Here is a 10,283-nt window from a genome sequence, read left to right as displayed (position 1 = left end):
TTTTGTTGTTGTTGAGATTCTGTCTCTCTGGTCTATAATCTGTCTTATTCTTCCTATCTTTCTCTATCTGCAGCTCCAGAAGACACTGTCAGAGCTGGATGAAGATGATCCGTGCTACGAGTTTCGTCGAGAGCGATTCACTGTCCATCGAACACACCTCTACTTCCTGCACTATGAGTATAAACCCAGCTCTGACAACACAGATGTCACTCTCGTCGCCCAGCTCTCTATGGACAGGTGCTGGTTTACACCCACACTTACAGAAGCTACACAGGTGTGTTTAGTTCAAAGTGGGCAGAACAATGAAGTGGAAGGCTTCCAGAGGTTTTAGAACATTGAAAATGTTAAGAAAAAACATATTAGAGCTGCTCCTGGTTAGAAAACCCCCCACAATAAACAGCTGTGTTGGCGAATCTGTTGACTGATGAAGATCGAAGTAACAAACCTCTTAGGTATGACATTGGAGGAGAAATATATTTACATATCTCCTGTTATAGAGCTTAACAATGGTTTGCCTCTGCTGCAGTAAGGCTGAAGCTTGAGCTTAAGAAACTAGGTTCCTTTAGGCTTTTGGGACAACTCTAGTTGAATTCAGGTATGTACTGGAGCCTGGCTGCAATCATTTACCAATATCTTCCTTACAGGCTAATGGTTTATATATATAGTCCTGCACTACCAAAGAATACTAGGATACTTAAAAAGCAGAAGCAAACATCCTTCCAGTAACAGCTCTTTTTCAGTTTGCAGCTTTTGTCATACTGCCAAATACCCAAACCTACCTGAAACGTTTAAAGGTTAGCCATTCGGCCTGTACTCTGCAGTTTTATGTTTTTAAAACCATAGACCAGGGAAAAGTATTTAACAGTCAGTAAAAATTACTACCCCCAGAACTTCTGAGCTTCTAGGTTAATCATTTTAGAGTCTAAAAGTGTCCTTGATTAACATCAGAAAGTGAGATCAGTTCATCTATTTTCTATTTTCTTCTTATTCGGCAATAATCTGGATCAAGGCGATATAGTGGCATTAAAAAGGTTTATTTTCACATCTTCATGATGGGGAATGCTTGCTAAAATATTGACTGGTAGCAAAGTAGACAATACATCAACATAGTAAAACAATCAACAACTGACTGTATAACATACATGTAGTGGATGAAGCATTAAAATTCTTTACTTACTAACAAAATCAAAACCAGTCTGTGAACCCCTGGCAACATCTCGTCGCTAGAGGAAAATGAATATTTCCTGATGGCTGCTGAGTGGTTGCTGGAGGTTGCTCCCTGTGGTTGGGTGAAATTGGCTGCAAAGACGATGCTGCACTGAAAACATCCTTGTGATTGCTTTGTCCGCTAGTAAATTGCCATAGTTAGTTATAGTTTGCGTGGAAAATGGCAGTTTGTATTATTTTAGGGTCTTGAAGGGTATTGAAGCAACTGTTGTTTTGTTTTGGCACTTTGTTTATAAAATTGAATCGAATTGTCTGCCGACACTTAAAATAATGGATTACATTTATATAGAGCTTTACAATTCCACTATTAATTCACTCTCACACACTGGTGGAGGCAAGCTACAGTTGTAGCCACAGCTGCCCTGGGGCAGGCTGACAGAAGCGAGGCTGCCATATCGCGCCATCGGCCCCTCTGGCCAACACCAGTAGGCGGTAGGTGAAGTGTCTTGCCCAAGGACAACACGACCAAGACAGACAGAGCAGGGGATCGAACCGGTAACCTTCCGGTTACAAGATGAGCTTCCCAACCCCCTGAACCATGGTCGCCCCGATAAAAGCTAACCACCGAATGGTAGCCTAACTTGGAAAAGTGCAAGTCAAACCAAAAATTTGCCTTCAGCGTTAACTAACAGAAACTAACACATTTCAAAAAGTTCATCTTTTACTTTAAAGGGGAATGATCTCCATTTCTTGTGTGCAGACCAGTCAGTGTTTTCCATACTATCTATGGGCAACCATGGAAATCTGTTTGCAACCAAAGCAAATACAAGGAGGTTTTTGGTTCAGTGCTCTATACACCTTTGCAATCAATTTCACTTTGCTACAGCAAGCAGCCTCTTGCAACTACTCACCAGCTAGTCAGGAAATACACATTTTTTTCCTAATTACCCTAATTACCACTGACAGCCTCTAGGCCTGCCTCACTTGGGCTTCACCAATCAATTTCACAGTGAGTACCTGCAACTTCCAGCCACCACTCTCAACTACTCAGTCACTGTGGTTGCCAGTGACAGAAATATGTGGTTTATAAAAAAAATACTTCTTAATTATTTTATTGACTTTTCATGTTTTTATTCTAACATCAATTCAGAATAATCATTGTGAACAAAACAGAACAAGAACTGCCCACAGCTAGCAAGCAGACTTCCCTTTTAACATTTCAAATATTGCAATCCAGTAGTTGTATTTCATTGCAAGATCTCCTGCTGTTTTCTCTAATATGAAAGAACAGCAGATGTTTTGTCATTGGCTGACAAAACTAATACTCCAGTCGCGATGCTTGTGTATATATATATATATATATATATATCCTCTATATGTAATAAGTTATTTGGTGATGTCATTTATGCCTGTAATCTGGTCTTGTAGGCTCCAGATGTTGGAGGCCATCTGTAAGCACTGGGAAGGCCCCATCAGCCTCGCCCTGTACTTGTCAGATGCTGAAGCCCAGCAGTTCCTTCGCTATGCTCAGGGCTCTGAGGTGCTGATGAGTCGTGGGAATGTCGGTTACCACATTGTCTACAAGGAGGGTCAGTTCTACCCAGTCAACTTGCTACGAAATGTGGCCATGCGACATGTCAACACACCCTACATGTTCCTATCAGACATTGACTTCTTGCCTATGTACAGCCTCTATGAGTATCTCAGGTAAGATGATTAAGTAAAAACCAAAGGACAGCTCTAAATGTTGATCTCATTCCTCATTGACACTGTGAACAATCACTTACCGTCTATGTGCAGGAAGTCTGTGGTGCAGCTGGACATGGCCAACACCAAGAAAGCTCTAGTGGTTCCTGCCTTTGAGACACTTCGGTATCGACTGTCATATCCGAAATCTAAAGCCGAGCTGCTGTCTCAGCTGGACATGGGCACACTCTTCACCTTCAGGTTAGACATGTTTGTCCCTGTCTGTCGTAGAAGGTATGTGAACCAGAAAAGAATAGTAGATTCGCAGATACGTTCTGTCAGTGGACTCAGAGGACGAGAGCAGTCTGAACACCACTACTCTGAAGGGAAGGTGGACCAGGGGTGCTCAGTGCAGACATAAGACATGAGTGGCACTAACAGAAAGCTGCAACGAGGCACACATGACATCCAGTAAAACCAGCGTGAATCAAACCTTCTGCTTTACATCTGGAACAGAAGGATAAGAAGCTGGTTTCACAAAATACCGGTGTTAATAACTTTGACATAAATTAATGAAAATGTAATTTCATCTCACAGACATGGAGATAATTATATGCCTATGTTTAGTGTGAGTACAGATGCAACACTATACTGGTAAAAACTCTACATGGACTGCACACATGACTCCTGTGTGCAGTCTCTATGGGTGCCCAAGGCTCTTTGAGTCATATTCACTTTGCTTCACCCACCTTGAGTTTGCAGTCTGTAATACGTCTTTTATCTTATGGTCTTATGGCACTCACATATATGGAGATAACTGTACTGCCATCAAAAATGATTTGGTCTGAAGAGTGGGGTAAAAACTCTATAAAAAAGACTCAATTTTCACATCTACGCTAGAGAAAGAGCTTTTTGCATCCCTGTGTCCAAAGTACCACCTAATTCTTTAGGAACTGTAGAGTGCATTTCTGCTCTGGTAAACTACTTTCCTTTTTTCTCCTTACAGATATCATGTGTGGACTAAAGGCCATGCACCAACTAACTTTGCCAAATGGCGGACAGCCACCACTCCCTACAGAGTGCAGTGGGAGGCTGACTTTGAGCCCTATGTTATGGTGAGGAGGGACAGTCCTGAGTATGACCGCCGCTTTGTGGGCTTTGGCTGGAACAAGGTGGCTCACATTATGGAGCTGGATGCACAGGTAACTCAGTGCTCCCATTGTCAACCTCAGTTACTCCCAAAATTGGGACTTTGTGTAAAATGTAAATACAAATAGAATCCAGTGATTTGAAAATCTCTTTAAGTCATATAATAACATATCGGTTGTTTAAACTCACAACTGGACGAACATACAGTAGACTTATTAGCAACAGGTCACTAACACGAGTGGATATAAAAAGAGTGTTTCTCAGAAGAAAATACAAGAAGAAAAATGTATCTACAAATTTTGCAACTAGCTTAATTCAGTTCAGTTTCATTTATGTAGCGCCAAATCACAGCAACGGTCACCTCAAGGCTCTCTATACTGTAAGATAAAGATCTTACAATAACACAGTAATGTTCCTAAACTGTGAAGACTGAACATCTCATTGTCTACAGTACATTATATCATCAACAGACTGAGAGAATGCAACACTTCACAAATCACCGTGTGTGAACACAGCTCAGTGTGCCGTCCGTATGTGCAGGTTAAAGCTCCATCATGCAGATAAGAATCATCTGTAACATTGATCCACAAACACTGCTGTCTCCGATGGACCAAAGCTCAAAGTGGAAAACTGATCGTAGGGCAGAGAAATCGTAACCAAAATGTTTTTTGGAAAACATGAACGCTGCGTCCTCTGGACTAAAGACGACAGGGAAGATCTGACTGCTTATCGGTGCTCAGTTCAAATGCCTGTATCTTTGATACTACTGGGAGCATCAGAGCCTATGGAACTGGCAGCTGACACATCTGGAAAGGCTCCATCAGTGCTGAAAGGTATATACAGGTTTTAGAGCAACATAAAGACAGCAGGTGTCTTTATCATAGTTTAGCAGGACGATGCTAAACTGCATATTGCATCTATTCCAGCAACACGGCTTCATAGCAGAAGAGTCCACACCATTCGCCAGCTTAGAACATCTGGAGCCTCAGGACTGTTGAGCAGCTAGAATCCTCTATCAGATAAGACCAGGACAACATTCCTCTGAGAAAAGTCAGCAGTTGCTCTCCTCAGCAGTTAAAAGAATCGTTCAAACCACCACCACGTTCAGACTGGTGTTTTGGACCTCAAGTAAAGTTAAAAGCATAGCTGATCAGCACAACTCATCACCAACTGGTGGCAAGTTAAGTCAGGTTGTAGGGGAAGACGCTGGATAGGGCTCATACTCAAGCTTATATTCTGAGGATACGCTGAACAGTCAGCTGACAGGTAATGGTAGGCCCTACGTTGCCAGAGTCACAAAGAGAGTGACTCTGGCAGTAGCTGAAGCAAAAACCTGGGTTTGGTGATGCTATGGAACAAGACTTTTAACTGACGTCAAGGCAAACTGACAAACTGTCAAGTGACTCAGAATAGAGAAGCATCTTCCAGCTCACCTGTATGTGGTGGGGATAGAGAGCTGCTGACTTTATATAAGGATATCGTTAGGTGGTGAATGTGGTGTGTGGCTGTGGACTGAGAGGTGGAGCTGGTTGTCTACCATGTGGAAGGTTGGGGGTTCACTCCCTCAAGTCCTCAACTTCCTCAAGTCTGCATATCAAAGCAAGATACTGAAGCCCACGTTGTTCCCCATCAGAGTGCGAGAGTGTGAAACAATGTTAGATGCTAAGAAATTGAAAAAAGCACTTCAAGCATTCCGAGTAGTAAAAAAATGTATCAATTTATTAACTGACTTATTAGGAGGGTTTCTTTGAGCCCACTGACATCCTTTCCTTTGAGGAGGCAAATTGTGGGGAAAAGGGATGACTGGTCTATCCCTGGGCATGAGGTCAAGGAGGTAGTTAAACAAGGAAATTTTTCAGTAGTTGGGGAGAGGGCGGTCTGGGCATCTTTGCTGAGACAACTGCCTCTGTAACCCAGACAAGCAGCAGTCGATGGATGGAAAACGTTTAAATTTCTCATTTAAGTTTGTTTTATAATGTGATACAGAATATTTTCAAATGATGAAATCCTTTTCCACTATATTCCACTTTTTTCATGTTAGGATAACTTAACTTAAGATAATTTTGATTTCCACTGTGTAATTTAACCACATTTATTTTTGTATTTTGAGGATTTGAGGATAAAGAAAGCTCAAAAGCTCAGTCGGTCAAATGATTGGACAGGTTGTATGGCTTTACAGTGACAGGTTCTGTTCTCTTTTAGCTGAAGAAGAAATTAGCATGCGACTCATTATGACTGGATTTTAATTTTAAGAGGTCATAGGTCAGGTTTGACTGAAGTGCTTAATAATAGTCTTAGAGGACTTTATGCAAACATGCTTTTTTGGAGCATAAAAATGCAACTTCTAAAAGTCATAGAAACTATTTTGTGTTTATAAAATTGTTATTGTCACTATATCTAATGTGTGTGTGTCCTGTGACAGGTGTTGCTCATTGTTGAAAATATGAGAATAGTAATGATGTTAACTGCGCACTTCGGTTCAGTTCGACTTATGCACGACCAAGAGGAATGTGGCTCATGCAGTTACATGTTACCGGATCAGATGTACTCAGGTATGAACGGTGATTCCTGAGGAATTCAGACTGAAAGTTTGTTCTTTTCTCTCCACAGGAGTATGAATTTGTGGTTCTGCCCAATGCTTTCATGATCCATATGCCTCATGCACCCAGCTTTGACATCACCAAGTTCCGCTCCAATAAGCAGTACCGGGTCTGCCTGAAGACCCTGAAGGAGGAGTTCCAACAGAACATGTCGCGGCGGTACGGTTTTGCCGCCCTTAAGTACATGACGGCTGAAAACAACAGCTAGCCACCACTGCGGACCCTCATAGCCCCAACTCTGAACTACTGACATGCTCCACAGGCTGCACGAGGGGAGCATAGTGTGGGTCCTGGGGATACTTTGAGACTTAAGTCCCTCAGAACATTGGACACTGAGTGTGACACTGCAGGGGCTCTTTTGTTCCAACTTTGTCATCAGTTGTGGATAAAGGAGAAAATGTGTGAAGTGTTTCCTTCTCCCAGGATGTTAAAGCTATGAATGATCGCACAAGGGACTGCTGGGGCTGGGCCCCAGGTGTGTGGGCCTCAAGCTTCAGTTATGGAATATGATAGACAGCAAACAAAAATATTGCCTTGCCATATTTCTAAGACCAATGACAGTGTTATGGCTATGTGTAACATTATGTGTGTGTGGGTGTGTGTTTGTATGTGTATGTGAAGGTAGATACAAGTGTGGGTGTGGGTGTGTGTGTGTTCTGCCAGGACAGTGCTTAGCAGGGTGTAGAGCACTGTGGACTAAGCTTTCCAAAACTATGAAGTAACAGGAAGCTGCAGTATGACTGACAGCACAGCCCCGGCTCCAATGCAACCGATGTGCAGGCAGCAGGACAAAGAGGTCAACATGTTGACAGAGAGTTAAAAAAACCTTGTTGTGATAGTGAAACACACTCAGATACTGAGGGTAACAGCCATCTGACCATCTGCTGCTGCTGAATTTGTTTCATGGCTGATACAGATCAGAATAAATCTTCCTACTCGTATGACAAATAAGCTAAAAGTGTAATAATGTCTGGAGGCCATCCACTTGGTTAATATTCAGGGGATCTCCACATCAGCCCTGTAGTGTGTCTTCTGTTTTGGTACGACTACAGAATGTGACAGCAGATGGAAGCATTGTCGCTTAGTTAACTGCCTCCCATAACAGAGTGCAGCAACAAGGCCCAACAGTCAGCATTATCTATGAGCGGGTGGGAGGATGGGAAATCTGTAAAAATCTACCAGTTCCAGTAAGGTGAGTCCCAAACACTTTCTTCCTCACACTCGTTCTTTCTGGCCTCTAGTTTGACAGCAGTTCAATTCAGGGTTTTTTTATATAGCGCAAAATCACAATAATAATAATAATCACCTCAAGGTGCTTTAATGTAAGGTAAAGACCCTACAATGATACTATAGCAGCCAAATGAGCCAATAACACAGTGCCAGTGTGCGCTCTCTTGTTTGTGAGGTGTCACACCATCAGTTGGTGTATCGTCAACTTATTATTGGTCTGGTATGAATGTTGTGCCACTAATTTCATGTTATCTGGAGAGGCTGTGGACAGACTGGCAGCCATAGAGTCCTGATAACAAGACACTGCTGGGCATTAGTGTCCTGTATGATATTATAAAGAAAAACTAAAGTTAGATACGGGTCTAAAGACATTAGGAACACAAATCACTGCAGGAATAATTTTGTAATCAATACAGTGAAAGTGAAACTGAACGTTTTGACATGGATATTATGGAATACTTTAAAAAATATTGATAATATGATGATACTGGTCTTGGTCAAATAGTGCAAAAAATATTCTCCTATGTCTTCTCCAATTCACCTGACCTCAGTGGAAAACATCATGAGGTCAGGTGAGGAAAGAAGTAGTGAAGCAGAACCCTGGTATTTAACCCAGATTTGCCCCAAGAGTCACAGTGTGAAACGGCTGCGTAAAGGTCCGATCGCTCCTCCTGTGCACTGCACACATTGCTGTTGTCAAATTATTTAATCTTGGCAATACAGCAATACCTAATATAGTGTATCATCCTGGGGCAGCTGTAGCTCAGAAGGAAGAGCAGGTCATCTACTGATCGCAAGGTTAATAGTTCGATCCCTGGCTCCAAGTTGCAGGGTCTCTCAAGCATCCATCAGTGTGTGAGTATCAGCTAGGAAACACTGAAAGGAAAGTGCTTCTGTCAATGTGGCGTGTTGTATAAAGTGCTCCAGGAGAGTAGAAAAGTGCTATATAAGAATCAGTCCATTTACCTTTTTTATTAATTTTTATTGAGTCTGCTTTACAAAGCGTTTCACACGGGAATGAACTTCATGCAAAGGTAATTTCAAGAAGAGTTCATTTATGGATATAACAAATAGTTCAATATATATATATCTTTGACTAGGATGTAGATGATGATCTGTGTTGCTTGTCAGTCCACTTATAGGACACCATCACTGCTTTCCTGTCATAGGAAATAAAGGCAGCGTTGAACCACGTTTCCTGAATTCACCCTGATATAATTATGGCTCACATTCTTCTGTGCAGCTTCACTCAGCTAGGAAAAGAAAACCTGATTATCTGAGCACAGCTGCTGCCCTTGTGTTTCCTGGTGCCTGCTGTACTTCAGTCATGAGTGTGGTGGTAAAGCAACCTGTTACCTAAGCAACCAAAATGTAATAAAACTAACACATGTATTTTAATCCAAGTCAGTCCTTCTTCCTGCAGGTTAGGCGTGTAAAAATTGTTAACTGAAGGTGCAGTCAGCTGCAGTTATGGATTCACTCTTCCACTTTGAGCAGCTGGAGGCACAGCTGCCTCTGTCAGGTCCAAGCCAGGATCAGAGTGAACGCGTCATTAGGCAGCAACTTGTCACTCAGTCGTAGTCTCCAAAAAACTCCCTGGACTCACACAAACTTGATACTGATGTGAAACTAGAGGCCTCTCTCACACACATCACAGTGATCTCTCACCCTGTACAGGAAGCTGCACAAGGTCTTGGTGCAGGTTAGTGTGTATGAGTGTGAAGAAGCTATCTAAGTGACTGTTGTATGATATTCGGTCTGCATCTGTTAGCCTTGCAGGGCTGAGCGGGGCTGCAGTGTGTAAGTAGGACAGTGCTGATTGATGCTGCTACCTGAATAAAAGCAAAGAGTCAAAGCGTGCCGTTTCATCATTCCTACTTCTGTGATCGCCAGTTTGACCTCATGAGCACAATAAATAAGAACACAGCTGTCACTACAGTATAGGGGAAATAGCCCATTCTGTTTTCAGTAGTCTGAGGGACGTCTTTTTGGTTTGTGAAGACATTTCAGCTCTTATCGAGGAGCCTCTTCAGTTCTAACAACTGATGGAGACTCCCATTTAACCCAGACTTGGTTTGTGACCTTGGAGATGGTCCTGAAGGTCAGTAACCCAATAATCATCATGTGATTTGTCCGAAGCCGAGGTGTAAAACAGCTATGTAAGGGTCCAAGCACTCCAAAGTGCACATCCATTCTTGCGCCACTGCTGCCAGGATATCTGATACATGATATGTCTTCGCTGTGTGTTGAAATCACCTCCCCAGGCACCCTTGTCAGACAAGCATTGGGTTTACTGCGACCCTCTCTTCCACAGTAATGAGAAGAACTATTTAGCACCTTTTTATAGTGTTAACAAAATGCTTTGATCCATCCTTCCATTTTCTTCAGTTTACCCGGGTCGCGGGGGCAGCAGCCTACACAAAGAAGCCCAGACCTCCCACTCCCTAGCCA

General features: G+C 42.5%; 1 protein-coding gene across 3 annotated transcripts in view; it reads left to right on the top strand.

Annotated features, from left to right (window-relative positions):
- Positions 1-9,687, top strand: part of large1 (LARGE xylosyl- and glucuronyltransferase 1) — a 49,166-nt gene extending 39,479 nt beyond the window's left edge. For all 3 annotated transcript variants that reach the window (XM_084952290.1, XM_084952289.1, XM_084952291.1), the window contains exons 11-15: positions 74-237; positions 2,596-2,874; positions 2,968-3,114; positions 3,860-4,055; positions 6,613-9,687. In XM_084952290.1, coding sequence (XP_084808416.1) covers positions 74-237; positions 2,596-2,874; positions 2,968-3,114; positions 3,860-4,055; positions 6,613-6,810 — 984 coding nt within the window. In that variant the 3' untranslated portion in view covers positions 6,811-9,687. The remainder of the gene's footprint in view (positions 1-73; positions 238-2,595; positions 2,875-2,967; positions 3,115-3,859; positions 4,056-6,612) is intronic.
- Positions 9,688-10,283: the final 596 nt, after the last annotated feature.

The sequence above is a fragment of the Perissodus microlepis genome, chromosome 15 (assembly GCF_051167445.1).
Source record: "Perissodus microlepis isolate ML-2025 ecotype Zambia chromosome 15, ASM5116744v1, whole genome shotgun sequence".
In the NCBI taxonomy this organism is placed as follows: domain Eukaryota; kingdom Metazoa; phylum Chordata; class Actinopteri; order Cichliformes; family Cichlidae; genus Perissodus; species Perissodus microlepis.
This window is presented reverse-complemented; position numbering and strand designations above follow the sequence as displayed.